Source organism: Oenanthe melanoleuca, chromosome 5, assembly GCF_029582105.1.
Source record: "Oenanthe melanoleuca isolate GR-GAL-2019-014 chromosome 5, OMel1.0, whole genome shotgun sequence".
Classification (NCBI taxonomy): domain Eukaryota; kingdom Metazoa; phylum Chordata; class Aves; order Passeriformes; family Muscicapidae; genus Oenanthe; species Oenanthe melanoleuca.
This window is the reverse complement of record NC_079339.1, coordinates 2769448-2791349: the sequence shown is the minus strand read 5'-3', so window position 1 is coordinate 2791349 and position 21902 is coordinate 2769448. Positions and strand designations below refer to the sequence as shown.

Below are 21902 nucleotides of genomic sequence, written 5' to 3'. Positions count from 1 at the left end.
TCTCTGGAGTTAAATCTCATCTGCAACAAGTGGAGCAGGATTGTTTTGGTATTTTTATAACAAACATCTCTCTTTGTTATGGAAATTTTCAACACATGGCTTTTTTCCTAAAATTTCAAATTAAAGTAAATTGGATTGCTTTAACTCACTAAAAAGACTCAAATTTAAGTAATTGTTTTAAAACTGAAAAGCCCATTAGAAAAAATTAACTTGTGAAAACATTCAGTGAGTATTGTGGTGATTTTTATGCAGAGAAGATACTGTGAGCAGTATTTGACTGACAGTACCTCTCTTGAAGTTTACTTGTGTTTGGTTTGAAATAAGAAAATCAGTATGTATACCTGATAAAGAGTTAGAAAAATCTTTTAGGTGTTATGACTATTTTTACTATAACCATAAACTGTTAAAAGGGTTGAATTTCCATTTACTGCTTGCAGCCCTTTCCCTAAAACTCAGCCTTAAATAGCCCAAGAAATATTTATTGTATCTCCAAGTGAAACTTAAATACCTTTCCTCTTTTACAATTTCTGAATGACCCAGCAAGGGCTCTAGTAAAGCTTTACTGAACCAAGCTGCTAATAGTTATTTAATGTTGTTCTGTAGCCTGAAAGAATCTCAGTAGATTTTTCCTTTTAATCTCTTTGAATTGCAGGCTCATAAACCTCTCTGATGAGCCTGCCAGTGTTTTCTTAGATCCTGCAGTTGAGACAATGGAGCTGCAGAATCCTTTCACCTCTTGTTGTCAGACAGATCCAATAGATGGCAAGGCCAGGCAGGCTGTGCTGCTGGGGAATGAAATTTTGTTTCACCAGTTCTGGTGGATGATCAGGTGCTCACATTTCCCCCTGTATGTTCAGGGTGTGGTTCAGAAATGACAGCTCTGTACACAGATGTGCAAGGCCACCACAGAACTCAGCACTGGTAATTCCCACTCTCCTTCAGCCAGGGAGTGAAAATGGGACACTCTTCACTCCAGACCAGCAAGGAGCCATGGCTGAAATAACAGTGGTGCAGATGAAATAAGGAATCACTGGGTCACTGTGGGAGCCATTAGGGTGGATGTTCTGCTGGCAGACTCAGACTGTGCACTGCCTCTGTTTGTAACTGGCTTCCTCTATTTCTGCTATCTCAACATATTAGGCTTTTTAGGAGGAGAACTAGAAAATAGAAAAGCTTTGTTCATCTTCAGAAAATGTTCCTCCTGCTTGAACCAGACAGGCAAATAAATGCACTGTGCAAAACTGCCTGACAAGAGCTGTTACTGGATTATGTGTGAAGTCAAGAGGACTAACAGAAAATTTTAATTTTTTGAGATAACCAGATTTCAGACTTCAGAGAATCCCAGTCATGGCATATGCTGAGTTGGGAGGGACTTAGGAGGATCACTGCTGGATGTCACAGGACACCCCAAGAATCACATTGTGCACCTGAGCATTGTCCAGACACTTTTTGGGATCTGTCAGCCTTGGTGCAGTGACCACTTCCCTGGGGTCACCCCAGCTCAGAGCAGAGGGGGACAATCCCCTCCCTTGCCCAGCTGGTGATGCTGCCCCTGTCCTTCAGGATCTGAGCATCAGATGGGGAATAATGATCTTTGTTCAGCCAGGGAATTGTGAGAATGATTAGTTCTGCCCATTGGTTGGGGGGTTTTTGTGTTTTCAAAATGACAATTGCAGGACTGAATTAGCAAAGTTTTGTTGAAATTCTGTTCCCTGGGCTTCCTGTTATACACTATATTCAGAGCAGAAGAGAGAGCAGACTTTTTCTCAGCCATTCATTACTTTAATGGTTGGGCTCAATGATCTTAAAGGTATTTTCCAGCATAAGTGGTGCTATGTTCTGTGATTCACAGTTACTTGGAGTATGGTAGCCTCATGAATTTGTATCATAGCAGGTGGCTCATGGCCCATCTGCCCTTTTTGCACTTCCTAGTAGCAAGATGTGACCCAGACCTCCACCACCAATCCTGTAGAAGTTGTTCTGGGAGAAATCCTGTTTCATTAATTTCAACTCTGGAAGTTTTCTAACTTAATTTTTTGTTACCTGTAGATAAAAATCTTTTCATTCTACAACCTGAGACCCTTTCCCTTTGTGAAAATGGTGAATTTTTCTTCCCAGTACTAAAAATAAACGTGAAATAGGAAGCATTTGCCATTTTCATACTGTTCTCACACTACTCTTTTATTTGATCACAGTGGTGAGCCAGATAGGTAGACAAACTTAATTTTGAACTCTGCTTTTTTTATTGTTTTCTTCCTCAGAAAAAATGAGGAGTCTGCTTGAAGCAAGGCCTGCTGGAGGAAAGGCCTCTGGCTGGTTTTGTGGGTGTTTTCAGGACATTCACCATTCCAGTGCTCATGGTTTGTAGCTTGTACCAAGCAAACTCCCAGCAGCACTGGTGCTATTTGGGATGAGATGAGGCCATCTGATCCTGAATTGTATTTTGACACCTCACACAGTTAACTAATAACTGATGTTAACAGGTGATAACATAATAATCAAAACTAATGTTCTGATCAGGTGCAAGGAAGATGCTGTTATTCCTTATAACTGGTGTGTTTTCCTGTTTTCTTTCATTTCACTCCTGCTGATTTTTTCCCTTTCTCTTGAGAGTAGTAAAGCACTGGGTCTTAGTGGGTTAATTTTCTCTTGGTTCTGACTTTTTCATTACCAGATAGGTGTTCAGCAAAGGTAACATAAAAGAGGCTGTACTGATCCTGTCATTATTTCCAATTGCTTTCATTAGAACTAATTTAGATGAGGCTCATTCCCAGGCATATATAATGCACATTTCAGTTGAAAATGGAACAGTGAGTTGCAAAAGGAAGACTGGGATTTGATACTTGGTGGTTGGGTTGTGGTGATAAAGAAGGGAATTCTCCATTACCTGATCAGCCAGAGGTTGGAGAGGGGCAGTTTTTCTGGGCTGCTACTGGACAGGGGGCTGCAAAATCCCTCAGTTCTGCTTTTCAGGCCAGAGCAAAGAAGTTACAAGTTCAGAAGAAGCTGAGAACCACTTAGAAGAATTATTCAGTAGTAATTAAGTAGAACAATCTCTTGGGAATTGAAACAACATAATATCTGACTTTTCCAGCAAGTGCTCAATAAGCACTTCTGGAATAAGATATTATTTCACTTCCAGCTTTTCAAAGAAAGCTGTAGAAAACCCTCCATGCTCTCAAAAACTACTAAACTATTAACAGGCTTAAAAATCCAACAGTCCAAGAGGAGGAATACCCCCCTCCTCAAGAACAGCCTCATTTAAACTGTGCATAGCCACTGAGCTCCTGAGTCTTGCAAACCCAGGGCATCTCTGTGTGTGTCCTGTAGTTCAGCTTTGGGCATTTCATGTTCTTCAAAATACAGCACTTGGGGAGCTGGAGCTCTCAGGGCTCAGGCAGCAGCTGGGAGGTTTTGTGGCATTAAGTTATAGGGCTTTTTTTCACTTTTTAGATACTTTTTATGGCTTCACTTGTAACTTTGATGACAAGATCTCTCATTATTAAGCTAAAGAAATTGGTGTCAACTTTGTACATCAAGTATGAGTTGCTGATAAGTGGAAAAAACACCAATTTATAGTGCACACATAGCATTTGATGCTGTCAGTTGTGTTGCACATCTGTCATTTTTTGCTGTATTATTATTATAAGTGCTGGTTTCAGGGTCTTAATTCAGTAATACATTCTCACCTTTTATTTCTCCTGGCTACAAGAGGACATTTTCCAGCTTATGCAGATATATGGAAACTAAAATTTTAGTTCAAAATACATTTTGAACTGATACAGTGGTCTAGTAAGGAGCAGATTGACTGCTAGGTATATAAAAGTGTTAATTTATCAGAAAAGACTGAATATGTTCCATGTTTGCTTTATAGAAGATAACCTGACAAAAGAATGGCCACTTCATGAACAGATTTATCTTGAGGACATGTGCTGGAATGAAGGTATGAGTGCCTTGCTGCTGGTTCCTAATGCTTTTCACTGTCCCTGTTAATGTTTTCTATTTTTTCTGCATCTTCCACCATTGTTGTCTTACTGTAAGTGCTGTTTTTCTGTATTTCCTGGCACAAAGCTGTTTTGCTGTCTGAGATTACCTGGATTAGAACTTAACTTTCTGTTAAATTTGTTTCCCATTCCATCTGCATCTCTTCTCCCCACCCTCACTTGCACTACCACTTTTCACCCATCTCTCCTCTTGTATAATTGAGAGTACATAGATTTTTCCCATATCTCTTGTGCATCTTCCTGCTCTTCCCCTGATGGTAAAATGCCTGTTCCTTTTTTCATCTGCCACTGTTACTTCCCTCCTGTCTGTTCCTCTGGCTTTTCTTGTTTAATTGCTTTTGGAATAAATGGCTGATTTTTTTTTTTTTTTTTAAGTTGTAAGGGGAAGAATCCTACTTTCCTTTCTTCTGTTTTAATTCCTGGGTTAGCAGCTTGTTTTGGAAGCATCCTTGACCTGTCATATGTATGACTAACACCACTTAGGTTTTTCTTTTGGCATCATCAGTTTCACAGATGTGTGCACTTTGTTATTACTGGGGTGTTTTGTTGTTTTTTTAAGAGACTCCAGTGGCCCTGGTTGTTTAGTGTAAGAATACCTCAATCACTGAAACATTTTGAGATGATTTTTTGAGCTACAAACAGTAGCACAGATACTGATATTTACAACCCATCAGTGGGAGGTTATTGTGCAGAAAATACCAAATAAATTCTTGATGCTTCTCCAGCACTAAAGGCATTTTTGTGTCTTTTTTTGGCAGATGAGCAGCTCTACACTCTGTCCTGTCGATGTGGTGGGAGTTACAGTGTCTTCAGGAGTGAAACCAAAGATGTGTCTTTGGTTTGTTGTGACACATGCTCACTTGTTATTGAGATCCTGCAGTGACTGTTTCAGTGCAGCACCCTGAGTGTCACAAACTTTTCCAAAGATGGACAAACAAATGACAGCATCTGCTGAAGAAATGTGTGTTAAAGAAAAGGGAGGCACTACAAGAGCAAGTTAATTCAGGCTTAAAAATGACAAGGGCCCCTTTGCTCACACAGCTGTGCAGAAATGAGGATTGGATTTTCCTTCTGCAGCTGAAGAGCTCCTTATTAAACACCTCCAACCCAGGAGTTCTCTACTGGAATGTATCTCCTGAGCTAAACAACACAGTAGTTTGTTTCAATTTCAGTCTGAAGCAGCTCCACCTTGGCCCTTCCTTTTAGGTTAAATCCTTTCGACAGTTCAGATGACAAAATTTAATCAGGAGGCACAGGTGTGAGAATGCTTTGGAGATAACAAACAGCAAGGTTCAGCAGTGGGAAACAGGAACATTTTCTATTCATAAGCTAAATATTTAAGTTCATGAAATCCTCTCCAGCTGGGTGTCCCTGTGCTGAGGAGCAGGGCTGGTGGCTGTGCCCTGCCCTGTGGCAGTGACATCACCTGGGCAGCCTGGAGCAGGAGCACATGTGGAGCTGAGGCTCTCCATTGTTGGAAAAAAAGGAGTGAGCACTCCTGGGAGTGACCAGCAGGTCTGGAACCCCACTGGTGCTGATGTGGGGAGAGCCAGGGGATGGCCCTGGCTGTGTGACAACACAGAAAGTGCACTGTGCCTTTTCCATCCTTCTTAGCACTCAGTGCTAACCTTGGCTTGGAACAAAACCCCAGAACTCTCCCCTGCATCCAAGCACTCACTGTGGCTCACCAGAGGAAGCAGAGCAAGAGGCACATCATTTTTGTATCTGAAGTTAGGTGTAATCTCAGAAAGAGACATCCTTTGTCAAGTAATGTTTGTGTTTATTCTAAACAAAAATAGTTCCATTCATTCTAGTAGAAAATATTGTGAAAACTGTCAATAGTAACTTAAGTCTTTTAATCATCAAGAAATCTGTGACCATTGGGGCTTGCACGTAGAAATCCAAAGTCATTCAGAGGCCAGATCTGTCAAATAAAGCACAGTTACAAGAGATTTTAGTCACAATTCAAAGTTCAGTCTTTTCCATTTGCTATTGTAATTGATTCATAAACAGCATAATTGTTTCTCTCCTTGGTAAAGAACTTTGCTCACTGATGTGCTTCTCTTGCTGTGCATTACAGGGAATTGTTCCATAGTGTGAACTTTACAGTTCATACAGGACATGCTTTGCTATGGAGAGCCTCACAAATTCCATTGCTTTTTTCACCCTTGGAAATAAATCTGTTCCTAAAGAGTGTCTTTCCAATTCAGTGGTTTCTACCTTGTAAAGCTCTTCATGATTTTAAAGACAAGGTATGTGGTTTTTGGTCAATCTAGGAGAAAAAAAGGAACCCCACACATGGACCTCCCCATGGTGAGGTGCACATTTGTATTTTCAAGATGGGCCTTGGAACTGAAAATACCAAACCTTGGCAAAAAGGATCTGTTGGCTACAGGTAACTTGTACAAACAGGAATGGAAGGGTGGAGTGCCTGCCACCATCCAGGCTCTGGACAAGGGGCTTCTCTGAGAAGGGGACAGTTATTTACAAAGGAGAACAACTCATCACCAAGTAGAGGTGTCCAATAAACAAATCCTCTCTCCAGAAATTAACTGTATAGCTGTTCATGTACTGAATTCTCCCAGGAGTACTTTGCCCTGCACAGTCATTAATTACATGTAGGATGGTCTTGGATGCAAAAAAAAATAAGTAATAGGAAAGCAAGGACATTCATTTACTCATTGTCCTTTGTCTCCCTTGAATGTCTGTGTCTCTTGGCAAGGTGTTCTTTCAAAGATGGCACAAGGGGCTCAGCAGGAAGAAGATAAAGATGATGCTGAGGAATCAGTGCCCTCTGTGGCTCTAATCCCATAAAAATTTCACAGCCCCTGCCCAAGATGAAGCAGCCTAGACAGAGAAGGGTGGGGTACTACCTTGCTCCCAAAGCACCTGTCAGTGTTTTGTTTATCTCACTTACATTTTTCCTTAAAATTTGGTCTTAAGGTACAAGAACAGCAACCAAACAGCAGCTGTGAGTTCCTGGAGCAGCCACGGCACAGAAGGAGCCTTTGCCACTTTCTGTGTGGAGTGAAAGAGTAACTGTCTCATTTGGAAGAGGAAGCACAGGCACAGGTTCATGATTCCTACCCCGTGATCTGTCCCCAGCACCGAGGGCCGTGGCAGGAGAGGCTGAGGCAGCCCAGGACGTGGCAGGAGGCAGTGGCAGCTCAGTCCTGCTGGGGCTGTGCACTGCTGCAGGCTCCTGTCAGCCCCCTGGCAGCTGAGTGGGGCCCTCAGGAAGGCACAAGGATGACTCATGCTCAGGACCTTCGGTTCTGTGCATCAGAAAAAGGCTCTTGTGCAAGATCTTAGAAAAGACTTGTGGTTCTGCACGTGCAGTCAGAGAGGAGCACCAGGAGCAGCTGCTGATGCACAGAGCCACAGAGGTGATGTCTCTGTGCTGATCAGCTGGTAAGCTATTTTAACTTCCACCCAAAAATACAGATACAAACCAACAGAAGGGTATTTGTGATCTGCAAAGCTGCAGAATTCAGGGCTCTCCAGAGGGCCTGTGCTGGCTGCAGGCTGGGTGTCAAGTCTTTGTTTGGCCTTGAAGGCAAACAGAAGTAAAAGGAAAGAAAAACATCCCATATAGCAAATCTAAGCTGATCTCAGTAAAGGCCTGGAGAAGGAAGTTTTTTAATCCATTCACTCCAGCACAAATCCCATTTCAGGCAACTCAAACCACACCTATTGCAAGTTGACTTTCTTTCAGTGAAAGTAATAACTTAGCTTTAAACGTTGCTTTGACAGTGCAGTTTGAAATTTGTCACAGTAGTCTTAGTGGTAGAGTTATAATAAAAATGTTTTATCTAGTCTGCATGCAGAGAGAACCTGAGAAACAATAGTGGTTGGAAAAGATGGAAACCCCTCCTCTGTGAAACAAAGACATGCCACTCTGTCCTGATGCCCCAGTCCTTTTAAGTTCTGACAGAAGTTGACTGTGACTTGCTCATTCAGACTGGCTCTTCCAATTAGCAGCTCTTTGCCCTCTTTGCAGTGGCCTAGATAGATAGATTTGATCTGATGGATGGGGCATAAATGGGGCTAACTAGCTCTTTTGAAGATACACCATAGGCTTAGTTCTGACATGGAGCCTAAATCCAGGAAATGCATAGGATATCCTACCTAGGACAGGATGAAGCATCAGTTCTCAAAGAGGGATTCCCAGGGCTTGTAGTGAATTTGCAGCTGCTTTGATTTCAGGAGCTTTATGGAATGACCTTGTGTTTGGGGTGGCAGGACATGGTTGCAGGGAGAAACAGGAGCAGACAGAATGATGTGTTGGTATTTCTGCAAGGGTTAAAATCTGGTGCACCAGCACTGACTGAGAACCTTTGGTCTAAACTTCAGAAAAACATTCATGTTTTGCCAAGAATAGGTTGGCTAAACAAATTCAGCCAGCTAGGTTGGCTAAGCTCACTATCTTCTGTTGAAATCTGTGACTTACCAAATTGTATCTGGGGTTTTTTTGTATCCATTTCTAAAGAAGCAATTTAGCACTGAAAGGCACTGTTTTCACCTGCCTCTCCAAAATCCGGTGCAAGATAAAGCCACAAAAGCTTCCATTCTGAAGGCAGGAAAAGCTGCTGGATGGAAGAGAAGCCAAAAAGCTGCAGCAGGCTGCATTAAAGCACCCAGAGGTTTCCTGGCCAGTGGTCAGCCACCCCTGTGCAGGCTGTACCTGCTGCCTTCACTGCAGTGTGCAGCAGCAGCACCACTGAATGCTCATGGGACTTACCAGAACCCAACTAGAAACACTCATCTGAAGAACAATTTTTGCTTTTTTAAACACCATATACTTAAATCTCATGAAAACTTGACTAATCCTGATCTGTGCTACTGTCATTAAATAACTGCTGTAAAATCTGGGTAAATTATTTTGATTAAGTATCAAGTGATTGCATAATACCTTTTTTAACAGACAAGCCCTAAAGTAGTGCTTCAATATGGATTACCTGTGTGTGAGTTCCACTCATTTTACAGAGTGTTCTTAGGGTTCAGTCCTGTCAGTCACTTCATTAAGGTCTTTCAAACACCTTCCTTGTCAGGGCATAAGCTGGACATAAGATCTATTGCTGTGGAGAGATACTGTGACTAATTCTAGCTGTATTTGCTAACAGTCCCCTTAAAGTAGTAAGCAGCAGTTTTTCTATACCTGTACATCAGTTTGGAGAAATGCTTTTTTCAGTAATAATGCTTTTTCTGCATTATCACTGCCATGCTCTCATTAGAGGGGTGTCAGCAGATTAGCATCCTTTGTCTCTCAGCAGCCAATAATCCAAACTAAAACTTGGGTCATAAAAGTAGCCCTGTGGGGCATCAGCATTTTCCCCTCTGGTGTCCAGCAGAAGAAGAGGCAGAGCCCCCAGCAAACACCAGGGAAGAACTCAGAGCAGGAGCCAGGGGGAACAGAAGTCACCCAAAATTTGCCAGTAGGGCAGAGGGGGCTGTGTTGTCTGAGATTTAGACAGCAATTACTGATTGTGCTCAATAGCTGCAAGGGGGTCTTTTGAAAAGTCCCAAATTGTGTTCAAAAATACTGTAAATTAAGGATATAAGACTGTTAAATTCAAAGATCTGATCTTCCCTGTTTAGTACAGGTGTGCTAAATTATGGGTTTGTGGATGTGTTGAAGTATATGGAGAAAACCTTTTTTACTGTTCTGAATGCACAACTTAAATCCAGCTTTCTAAAAGCAGGTGCATAAGTGTGTAATACACACTTCCCTGTTTCTTAGATTAAACTTTTTATTAAGAGGAAATTCTTCTTTTTGGTAAAAGAGTAAATTAGTAATGCAGATAATAGGAAAAAATAATTGTGTGAAATAAAGCTGTAGAATTGTTGAAGCAGGAGAAGGAACTGTGATGGTTTATACAGTACAATATTCATTCAAAGCACTTTTTAGTTTAAAAGCAGCAAGGCCAGGCTACATGTCCAAAGTATGTGTGCAAGTCCTGGAAATATAATCTTTTCCTCTTTTGTTTTTTGGACCACAGAGCTGCAAGAGTGAAAAACCATTTTGCAGAGAGGCAAGAATCACAGTAAGGATGGAATGTACATCTGTGCAGTAGGGTGTATGTGTGTGCATTTGTGTTTTTACCATGTTTGGATTTGCTTGCAAAATAACTCATTCAGTTTTCACAGCAGTGACTGCTCAGTGCTGCTCCAAAGTCCTCCCTCCCAAAACCCCATCACTGTTGATTTATCCTTTTACAGCAGGTGGTGGAGTGTTCATGCTTTCCTTTACATTTGCTTTGGCCAGACAGTTGGGGAGGCAAGTTTCAATACCTAACACCCACACAGTAAAAATGTTTTAATGTAATTATTTTTAGATCATATAAATTCACATACCTTAAGACAAATACGTCCTCTTATCAGCCCATAAGGAACAGGTCCATAGCACCTGGAATCTGTAGAATTCCTGAGATTATCACCTTCTAACCAAACATGTCCTTTAGGCACCTATGATTAAGCAAGATTGAAATGTAAAAAGAAACCAGGACAGAATGGTGTTAAGCACATTTTGCCTTTCAGTGTTTTTCCTGATTTCTGTGCTCTTTATTTCATGTAATGAACTAAATTTTATTGAGTCTGGTAAGATCCACTGCCAGATTTAGAGGGATGAGAAGGAGTGCTCCAAAGTATCTGTTCTATCATGTGCTCAAAAACCAATGGTTTGCAACAAAAAATCCAAAATGAAGATGTAAGAGGTTAGAGCAATGTGACAGGGTCATTAATTTAATAGACTTCAAAAGAGGTCATTAGGATGTTGACTGAAAATCTGCCCTCCTGTCGCAGTAACAGCATGAACAGGGCAGCCACACACTCATCAACATCCTGGGGCCAGCACCAAGGCTAGACCTGTTAGTAGATTCATGATGAACTAACTGGTAATTGATTGTGACATCAATTACGAATAATCTCATCATTTCATCGGAGTAGGCTTGTCAAAGTTCTAATTAAGATCACAGTTCATTCTATGTGCAGGCAGAATCCACAACACATTATATTGCAATAATGATGATCACAAAACAGCAAATCCCTTTTTATAATTTGAAAATTAATGATGGTGACCTTATACTATATGACAAAGACCTTTCATTGCCCATATATATTATGCATTAACTATATTACATACCACAGATTCATGGCATTCACTGGCTGACTCAATGACAAAATGAGAAATAGCAACATAGCTGTAATAGTTACCTAAATGAGAGTATGAAGCTTTCATATGTGAAAAAGTTGCTCCTGCAAGTCTTAAACTAAGATATCTGCTTGGAAAATACAATACTATTTTGTAATGTTTTCATAAAAACGTTTCAGATACAAATAACCTCTTTCAAGTTACCAACTAAAATACTTAATAATTACATTTCTAATTGGGTTTTGTTTCTAAAAATTTAAACCAGGCTGAAAATTTAAATGAAGCAACGTATTCTCAATCTAGAGAATATTTAATATGGACTTTAAACTAGCATACATTTTTCCAAAACCAAGTATGTACTTGAAACACACACATTGAATTGTGTACCATGACCACAATTCAGAGGAAAAACATATGGAAACTAACAAAATAAATACATAAAGTATTTAAAATGAAACTCAGAGTATGAGTAGCATAAATGTTTTAGAACTGAGCCATGCAGACTTTAAGCACAACAGTCTCCATAAAAGAAGGTTCATGGGTAGTAGATTAAACAAAGTGGAATAGAGGAATGCTGGTTGTAAAGCAGTAAGAACAAATCCAGCTCCCCCACTGGAAGAAACTGCAACTGGTACTTGTAGGTATCTGGCCAGGTAAGACTCCCTGGGAGCCTGGTCTTTAATTTGCTTAGCTCTTCCAGCTAGATGACTTGGGCCCTCCTTCTACCCAAGCAGCTTTGCAAACAAGAAAACCAACTCAAAGTCAAACTATACATTTTAAAATCTTCTATCTGGAATCAAATGACCTGAGTAGAATGTGCATCTTACACAAACAGAAAAAGCTGGAATTTCTATGAAAGGAAGACTTTTTTCCTTAAATACAGAAAGCAAACCCATGATAACATTTCCTGTTGCTGCAAAAGCATCACTTCTTGCAATGTGCTCTTGTTTCCCTGCCAGCTCCCTTTGTGCTGTTCTGGTTCCTGTTCTTTCTCACTTCTCTAAATTCACATGTTCATCTTTCACTGTGTAAAATAAAGAACCACTCATAACTCAATAATCCAAAAACTTTCTAGAATACTTCCCATATTTCTACCAAGCTCCAAAATGACAAAAAATAAAATAAATTGGTTTTGCCTGCAATGGCATAAAACTACATCGAGTACTAGGAATAATCATTTGTCTAAGATGTTCACAGTTTGCATTCCAGGTAGAACATTTGCAGTGAAGTGTCTTTCTATATCCTGAAATTCACCACTTGAGGTAATTTTTGCAGTTCTTTCTGGAAGGTATGACTGGGCCATACACCTCTGAGTTTGGCATTAAGAGGACTGTCATCATATGCAATTCATCTAGGGAGAGTGCACTGCAATACCTTTGTAGGGTGTCTGTCCATCATCTAGGCACTTCACTACCACCTGGAATTAAGACAGTCAATAAAAATCACAATTGCAGGAGAATGTAAAACCAAATACCAGTGACCTATTTGAAATAAAGGCCACTGCCAGAATCCTTCAAGGCTCTACGTACCAAGCCATGTCTACACCACATCACTGATCTCAGTGGGATTACACACAGGGAATAGTTTTTTTGGAGTGTCAGCCTTTGCAGAGCCAGGACTAATCTGAAACACAAAGCTCTGCAAGCACACTAGCTGGGAATAATATTCACCAAAGGAAAAAAAAATTTACTGTGGAAACCTGTATTTTTAGTAAGAATGTACTAATTACACAGCAATGTGCTGCTGCCAAAAATCCCAAGGCAAAGGGAAAGGCACTTGTGTGACAACTCACATTTTGGTATCCACAGGCAATGCAGCTCTTGGACAGAGTTAACTGTCCAAGAAGTACCAGTGAAACCCCAGTTCCCACTACACAAAGGGTAAAAGCACTGCCTGGGCTGGGCAGCATTTCTGATCTCCCCTACACACAGCCAGAACCAAAGATGGGAAAGTCTCCCACTTCAGCAGCTGAGTTTTCACAGAACCAGTGGGACTCCTGCAGAACCAGCAATTCCTCAGCAGTGCAGGTTGCTGTGAAACACTGCCTCTGACTGTCTGCAGGCAACTCCCTCTGCCTCAGCCACCCCTGCGCCTCTGTTCCCTGCAGATTATCCCAGGATTTACTTCCAAGGGACAGCAGCTCTCAGGCAGAACTGGTTATCTGCAGTGCAGCTTAAATTATTAAATATATTAAATGTGTGAGGATGAAAGACCCCATCAGACACAACTGCTCCCTCCCTCACTAGAACAAGTACAGGGCAGGTATTTGATGCATACTCACCAGCACAAAACATTAATTTACTTAGAGGGGGAATCAAATAATTGTATTCTTTTGGTCTCTTCACATGATGCTAAACTTTTTTCTTTGATTACTCAATTATCTTCAAACCCAAGAGATAAGAGCCCTGTGCTGCATTAACTGACATATTAGGAAATTAATGTATTGCAAATTAAGCTAACAGACTAAATTATCTGCCTCAACAAAAACCCCAAACCCAACAAAATGAAAACAGGCTTCTTTGGTTTGGCTTTTTGTTTTGAGAGAGCTTTTGCTAGTGATTTTAATGGACTTATAAATCTCGAAAAACATCAGCATGTACAATCAGCTGGGAGTAGATGTTTGAACTTTGGTAAGGTCACAGGTATTCACATCACCTCCAGCAATATCAAAGTTTCAAACTTAAGAAGAACTTTAAATCATTCCCATCTTTTCTTTTCAGTTCAGAGGCTTCCTTCTTGAGCTATGATAAGAACTAATCTCAGTGCTGGACAAAAGAATAAAGTCTGCAAGTTCTCATCTATCCCCACTAAGGTCTCTTTAAGTGGCTCCTACTTTGGTACAAGCAACAAATGTAATTGCTTCATGGCCTGCGGGTGTTCATTTAACAAAAGCAGCTTTTGTGAATAAACCACAGGTGTTACCTTTCTTGATTAAAGTGAAATATGATGAAAGATTCTACAATATCAAATGACAAATTTACTAAATACTGATTAAATTGCCTTATTTAAGTAAATTGCATCTAGTTAGGATAAAATATACACCATAGAAATGCAGGAGTTTGTTTTATCACTCTATACTTTAAAGTCTTACATAGCTACTCCTTAATCCTTTATTTATTAATTCAGAACCAAGACTGAATAATGCTTAACAAATACTTTTTTTTAATGATCCAGTTGCTCCAGGCACTGTTTCTGTAGCTTTATCATAAATGTTGTTCTTATAAAGGCTGCCATCTGTATAAAACCAAACACATTAATTAGCTCAATATTTTTAGAATCAGGGTAAGCATTTATATTTACTTTTTTGAGCTGAAAGAGCTATTAAATGGTAGCAACCATACTGGAACTTAAACAATACAGCAGATATTAAATCAACATCTTCTATGTATGCTTAAAAGGCTGAATTACCTGGAATTTAATACTTCTTAATAGAACAGAATGAATTTACCTTAAATTTATAGGTACTTCCAAAGAGTTTAGCATTTTCCCTCTACTTGCTGAACAGTTTAATCTGCTTATGAATAAGACATAATGTACTTGACCCAGTTTGTTTAAATGCACATATTAAAAAGAAGACATTATGATGTTGGTCCAGGTTGTTATTAGAGAGGATGAGAGTGAAACACTAATGTGTTTTTATACAGAAATCTAGTTCATTGTGATTACATATTTATATTATTAATTCATTCTCTGTACTAAGACATTTGTAATTTTAATAGAAGATTTATAAAAAAAGGTAAGATATGAAGACTTGTCTAAGTTTTAAAATTAAATATTAACCAATATTAAAATCACATACTTACATTAAAATCACACTTCAGTGTTAACTCACACACCACTGGGGAACTAAGGAATATTAACTTAGACTTGGATTTCTAAGACATTTTTCTCTACCCAGCAGTTGGGTGTTGTTCTGTAACAAAAACCTGGGTAAGCTGCTACAGTGACTTGTCAGTCACTGACTTATTTCAGAGTTTGGGGTTTAACCATTGCTGCTCCTTCTAAACTTTGTGTAATGTAGGAGGAACTACTGCTGTTCTACACTCACAGCTTCACAGGAGAGGTTTTCACATCAGAGATGTCTATGCCAGTCAAATGAGAAAAACAGCTGATTTCTCTCATTATCACTGTTTTACCTGTTCCAAAAGTTTTCAACTGTGTTAAATAATGCAAATAGTTGCATGCATTGTTTACTGCTGTAAATATTTAATGCTGAGATCTAGATCACACTGTTAAATACACAGAAGTCAATCAGCTGGAAAAGCCATATATCTGATTTCTAAAACCTCTAGCTAAATTTAAATTATTAGTCACCTTTCCTTTTCTAAAACTATTATCAGTTAAAATTAAAACTAACTGGTTCATGTTCTTAGGCCAAAACTTTCAGACCCAAATCTCCAAGCTACATTTAGGAACTCCTGAACAAAAATTCTGAATATGTCTGTGATTCATCAGTCCAGACTCTTATTAGCCTTAGATTTAGAGTGGATGAGTGTTTTAGAAGAAAATACTGATTACAAATCCATCAAAGATTACTTAACAGTTTGCAGAGACCTTTCTGACAGCCATAATTAAGAAGGGTTTGATTTTCCTCTCCAGAGAGATGATGTAACAGGGTCACCCAAAAGTGTAAGTCAGAACACAAAGCCCTGTGGGTGCAGATCCAACTGGAACTTACTGGTTCTAACACAGAACCCATCACCATCCTGGTGTGCCCTGTGCCCACTGATGTGCAGGTTCAGCCTGGGAGGGCAGTGGCTGATAAATAATATCATCAGGGTGAAGGAATCCTGCCACCAGCTCCATCAGGAGTGACCTGAATCTCTCCTGCTAGAGTGAAACTAAAACATGCTCAAAAGCTTTAGTTGAGTCCTGAGTAGTTGGTTTCACCATCCTGAGAAGCTTCCTAAAAGTTTTTACTGAACTTTGAGCAGAGGAATAACAGAATCATAAAATGGAGCTACTTCTATGTTCACCAAACCAAAACTGCTAAGGTACAAAGACCAAGCCACTTGAAGCAGAAGAAACCCTGGAAATATTGGGAATTAGACTGATAAAATCCTTTGTGTTTCTTTTCCCTTGAACAATTTAGTTTTGACAAATCAGAATTTTGATTTAAAACGACTTCTCAGAAAATTCAAAGTAAGCATGAGTCATGAACTCCATACTGGGACACAGAGCAATCTACAAACCAACAAATATATCAGATTAGCCCTCCTCTCCCACCAGACATTCAGCACAGCTGCTGCTTAGAATTATGGCATGACTTTCTCTCAAGCCTCTAGAACACTTAGAGCTAAGGAGGAGCAAGAAAATGCCTTACTTATTTTCATATCAGCAACTACTGAAATTTACTCAGTGAAGCACTAAACCATGAGTGTAAACATTAAGATACTTAGAGCAAAGGGAAAAGAAGTAGAGTTTTAATTAGGTTTATTTTTAATTGCTAATTAGGATATTTTAAAGAGACTATCCAATAGCACTGAGTGCTGTGAAATATCAGACCCCTTTTCAGTGTCTTTCATGGCATATCCAAAAGCTGTAGAACTGGGCAGTGATTAAGATACTGTGCTGTTTGCCTTGCCATTATGTTATTCTTAGTGCCCACACCACATTCTTACTGCATCTGCCAAGAACTGTTGAAGAGTTAATAGCAGTGTGCAAACACAGTGAGGTGCATTATCCTGGGAATTCTGTTAGCTCTGGAGCTCCCACAGGATGAGGAGATGCCATCTCCACAGGCAGGCTCTAGCACAAGGCAAACACACTCCCCCACCAGCCAGGCTGGCATTAGTGGGAGCTGTGATTGATCACCAGCCCCGTGTTGCTGAGATATGGATTTGTATCTCAGCTTTTTATCACCAGCACTTGCAAAAGGCAGTTCCTTATTTACAGACTCTGCCTCTATTAAGTGACATTATTAGGGACTACTTTTGTCTAAGTGCCACCAAGGCTCAGCAGATTGGTGGTTTATGACATCCAGGCTGTTTGATTCTGCTGGTTTACCCCTCACTCTTTCACACTGTAAATAGGAGCTGCAGCACAAGAACATATGGTACGTAAAGAAATTAAAGCTAAAGTAAATGGCATTAAAACAAATTCAAATAGAGCAATAAGATACTCAATCTGAATTATAAACCTGTATTAAGACTTTTTTAAACAGGAAATAAAAGCCTAAATATGAAAAATAACCTTTCAGCTGTTGGTTTGTTTTTTTTTTTTAAGGACCATTTCAGGGGTTAACTGTGATTAATTTCCTTGTTAATCCTCCTTATTTACATCTATATAGTTAAATTAATAAAATAGGATGTCTTTTAATAAGTGAAACTAGTTCTGAATACAATATTAGTTGTTTCCCTTTTAAACTTCTGGGTTCATACCACATTACCTCTGATACAGAAAAAAATACATTATGCATTCTTAAATGTTTATTACAGCAAATACAGTTGTTTCTATTTAGAAATGTACATTTAGCACAAATCCAATAAAGAGCCCTGCAAAACTGCCAGCCTAATGCTCACATTCCATACCAGATATCAACAAAAACTATCTTTTCCTAACTTTGTAATACTATAGCAGCTTATTCAAAAAAAGGAATTTCATTATACTTTCATGTAAATAGGAAGATTTCCCTAATTGTTGTTGATTATTATTTCCCTAATTATTGTTCTACAGATAAACTCCAATCTTATGTACTTAAATTGTAATTTCAGGACACGCCTGATTTATACCACTCCGTTTTATATGTGGAGTTAGCTCCATCAGCCTGTAATCCAACAGCTCCATCAAAGCCAGTTTTTTGACACAGCTTTACACTTAGTGCACTCTGACAAAAATAATTTTCTCTTATGATGTATTCCTTCAGTTAAATACAGCAGCAAGAGTATTTTAACTGCCATGATATAGTGCATTTCTACTCAGCTGAAATACCTCTTTTCAGAACAACTTATTCAGCTTATGTATGATATTTTTTTTGTTTGTTTCTTTTCATTATAGCTTGGAAGGTTGGTTTGTTTTGTTTGGATTTTTTTTTAATCTGCAGGTATCTCCTTGGTTGTTTGCAGCAATAATGTGTTTCATCTGTGTAATTTTACAGAGAGCAAATTGTAAACAGAGTTCTCCATTCTCCTACCTACACATAAAGGCATCCTGAGAAGTATATTCAAGAAAGAACCAGCACCTCAAGTAGGATCTGATTTTAGCATTCTCTTAGGCTTCCAGGTAAGAACTGTGTGTGACAATGCTTCTAAGCACAGAAATCCTTAACTTAAATGCTGTAAAATATGCCAACACTACCACTAGCACAGTCAATACAGACTAAGAACAATTCCTACTAAAGTGACTCTGAGGATTCTCCTTTTAGGGCAAATCTAAGGCAGGTGCTTACAGGCAATTTCAACCTCAGCTGCACCAAGTCCATTCTATCACCATTACTCTGCCATCTCCAGGACCTGGCTAACTCAGAAAACCTATCCACTAGCTGGCAACCACCAGCAGAGACTGAAGCAGGGGTCTGAGCTGCCTAATTTGGCAATGTTGCTGGCATCTGATATTCCTATTTACTGTGAAAGTCTGCAAATATGACAGGAACTTCCCAAAATAGGAGACAAGCCCTCCAGGAAAGCTGAGCAGTTTGCTGTAATAAAAACAAAGACTGCTCTGACCTTACACACTCTGGAGTTACAGCATTCACACACCACTCAGATACCCTGTTTGAAAAAAGGCAGTCAGCAGCCAAATATAAAGTGTAAAACTCATTACAGTTTCCAAGCTTTGCTCACTTAAGGAGTGGTACCTTCCCCTGGCAGACAGATCCCCTCAGCAGCACTGCTGGCCACTTGGAATCACAGCCCAGGCCTTTCCTCAGTTTGAACAATCTGGTTTTTTTCCAAAAACCCACCTCAGGTAAGTATCAACAGAACAGCCAGTTCTCTGTACATCTGCTGCCATCATTTGCTGTGAGGAATTCTGTGTTTGAGTTAAAAGCACATAGCAGTGATTCACTGAAAGAAGGAATTTGATTGCCTAAGCATAAACAGACATCACATTTCCTCTCCCCAACAATTTACTTAGTGAATAATCCAGCCTGTTATGAACATAAAGTACAGATATCCATGTTGAGAATTTACTCTTCTGTAGAGGAAGTGTCTCCTGAACAGATGGAAAGACCTACCTCTTTACCAAGCACTAAAGGCAGAAGGAAAACAGGTATCAGGCACAAGAGCATTTCCATTTAGATAATTTCTCCTCCTAGATACAATTTATGATGTAAGAATTACAAAAGCTTGTCACTTTGTTGTATTTCCACACGTCAGGCTTTATGAAAACAGGAAATGGACTCTGCATTGCCCATCTGCTCTTTCTCCTTATATTTTGGATTAGAACTGGAGAAAAAAAATCCTGCACTAGGGCAGAAATTGTTCTGCTGCATACCCATTTTGTTACTTCAGTGTTTCCAGAAAAGCTGAGATCCTGTTTTAAGTACAAATCTTTCCCAAACTTCAAGACTAAGACAAGTGAGGAACAAGAGGCTCAGAGAAATTCAGTTTGTGATTTCTGTCAGTGTACACAACATTCAGGTTTCCCTCACAGCCTGATCTCCTCTGGAAAATGCATATTCCATCCCAATTAGGAGCTCCACCAGAGCTAGAGGATTTCTTCACCTTGGTAAGAAAGGTTGGTTTGTGTTCTTTGGAGTTTTTGGCAGGTTTTTCATTGGCTAAATGGTTAACACAATTTAATCTGTGGAAAAAACTAAATGTTCTGTCCTCCCATTCAAAATGTGACAGAATGAGTTCCTTCTTTATGCCCACAAATGACCAGAGTCTAAGAACAGCAGCTCCAGTGACACTGGATTAGACCAGAAGTGTCTTGCCTCAACACTGGAGTGCAAGGAACAAACTCAAACCCTCAGAGCAGGGTATGACTCTATCCTTCCTTTCTGGTGCTAAACAAAATGCTGACAAGAATTTTTGCTTTTAGTAAAGACAAACTCCACTTCAGCTGCTTAATACAAATAAAGCAATGGTACCTGGAGGCTCCCTGGTGAAGGTGGCTGCCTCTATGGAAGCTAAACTCTTAAAGGATTTATGGGTCACACACTGTAGCTGCCTGTAAAGAGTGTTCCATAAAATTCTCCACCTTCACAGCACAGGACTTTGCCACATGCTCATTCTTCTCATTCTGAGGATGAAGTGGATATAAAAGGGCAAAATCACAGCTTTGTTTAAAGATTAAAAAACACCTGGGAATATCTAATGGCTCCACAAGGTGCTGAATAGAGGTAACAGTCAAACATGCTTCTGGGACAAGGAAAACCCTACATTTTTCTGTGATCATGATTCCTGAGGATTTTTCTAATGATAGCCTAAAAAGAAGTTGCTAAAAGTATTTTGTCACTGATCTTCCCAAACTTCTGTGAAGTCTAGCTGCATAAGGACAAATTAACACTAAGATTATTTTTCCCTTCTCATTGCATCACCTGACCTTTTGGTCAAGTTAGGAAAATTTATACTTTTCCAACCCTACTGAGGAACATAAAATATTGCTACATTGAAATAGAGACACACTAAAGTATAATTTTGAAAGAAAAACATGCAAAGCTATTGCAGAGTCAAATATTCAATTCTTAGTTTAAAATACAGGAACAGTTTTGCCTGAACACCAAGCATCTGCATCTGTACAGCACTTTATACAGAGAATTTCAGAGTATTTTTCCAGGAAAAAAGGACTAAGAAAAGTGCAGAGCAAAAATATTATCTGTCTACAGTTCCGACACACACAAAAGGCAGAGAAAGACAGCTTGGCATACACAGTCTAAAAGTACAACATGTTACTGTACATATTTAAGAATAATAATTTATTAATGTAATAATTTATGATTTATTAAGATCCTCAAATACTGCAGATCCTTTACAGACCACCAGGCCTACTTAAGTAATCATTGATTTACATAGTAAGAAACTCTAATACTTACATAGCTGTGACTCTTAAGGAAATCTGAAGGGTTGCTTGTGCAGACTTTATCCCCTTCCAAGCCAATTACTCTTTTACAGATATTTGATTTGGGGTCATTTGGGCTTTTCACAATTACAATATCTCCTCTGAGAGGAAAAAACAGAAACAAAAACAAACAGAAGAACTCCAATTACAAACCATTTGGCCAAGCACATGGTCATCCATGTATCTACTCCAAAAATATTCACACACATTAAAGACAGTCCATTGGGCTGAAAATTCTTGTGTACAATTTTGGTTCCTTCAGTTTTACTCAGGTATAATTTCACAGAGTTTTAAAAGTGGAGTGAAGTTTTGTTACTCATATTATTTATAAAACATTTAAGACTACAATCTGAGACCAGTAATACCCATAGTTGGTTTTCAATACCAAACTGCTTAGAGAAGAAGCTACATTCATTCAAGAGATTTTTTTCTGTTTTTTGGACAAAGCTGTGAAAGTGACAATAGACTAAATCCAAACTGAATTCTGACACGTTGTTCATTGGGCTGTTTGTGATGATAATTTGAACATCCTTTAGACACAATGAAAATTACAAGTTAGAAGCAGAAAAACACACAAAATAAAGGACAGAATGTGGTTATTGCCAAGCCCTGGCAAAGAGAATGTCAGATGTGGTCTCAACAGAGGATCATACTTTCGAATGCAATAAAAGTGGCGGCTGAGGCTCTCCGAAAAGACAATATCAGAGTTTTGAATGGTTGGTTCCATTGAAGGTCCAGAACACTGC

General features: G+C 39.3%; 2 protein-coding genes across 7 annotated transcripts in view; one reads left to right on the top strand and one right to left on the bottom strand.

Moving 5' to 3' along the window:
- The window catches only part of DNAJC24 (DnaJ heat shock protein family (Hsp40) member C24), a 31973-nt gene extending 26859 nt beyond the window's left edge, over positions 1–5114 (top strand). For 2 of the 3 annotated variants that reach the window (XM_056491882.1, XM_056491883.1), the window contains 2 exons: positions 3875–3943; positions 4763–5114. In XM_056491882.1, the coding sequence (XP_056347857.1) occupies positions 3875–3943; positions 4763–4887 (194 nt within the window). In that variant the 3' untranslated portion in view covers positions 4888–5114. Of the gene's footprint in view, positions 1–3874; positions 3944–4379; positions 4674–4762 lie in introns of those variants that run through there. The other variant, XM_056491884.1, reaches the window with a different exon arrangement.
- Positions 5115–5837: 723 nt separating this feature from the next.
- IMMP1L (inner mitochondrial membrane peptidase subunit 1) overlaps positions 5838–21902 on the bottom strand; it is a 28815-nt gene continuing 12750 nt past the window's right edge. For 2 of the 4 annotated variants that reach the window (XM_056491881.1, XM_056491880.1), the window contains exons 3-6: positions 21810–21898; positions 21131–21257; positions 10359–10469; positions 5838–5928 (exon numbers count right to left, since the gene is read on the bottom strand). In XM_056491881.1, the coding sequence (XP_056347856.1) occupies positions 5860–5928; positions 10359–10469; positions 21131–21257; positions 21810–21898 (396 nt within the window). In that variant the 3' untranslated portion in view covers positions 5838–5859. Of the gene's footprint in view, positions 5929–10358; positions 10470–13460; positions 14389–20185; positions 20338–21130; positions 21258–21809; positions 21899–21902 lie in introns of those variants that run through there. The other 2 variants (XR_008840555.1, XR_008840554.1) reach the window with 2 other exon arrangements.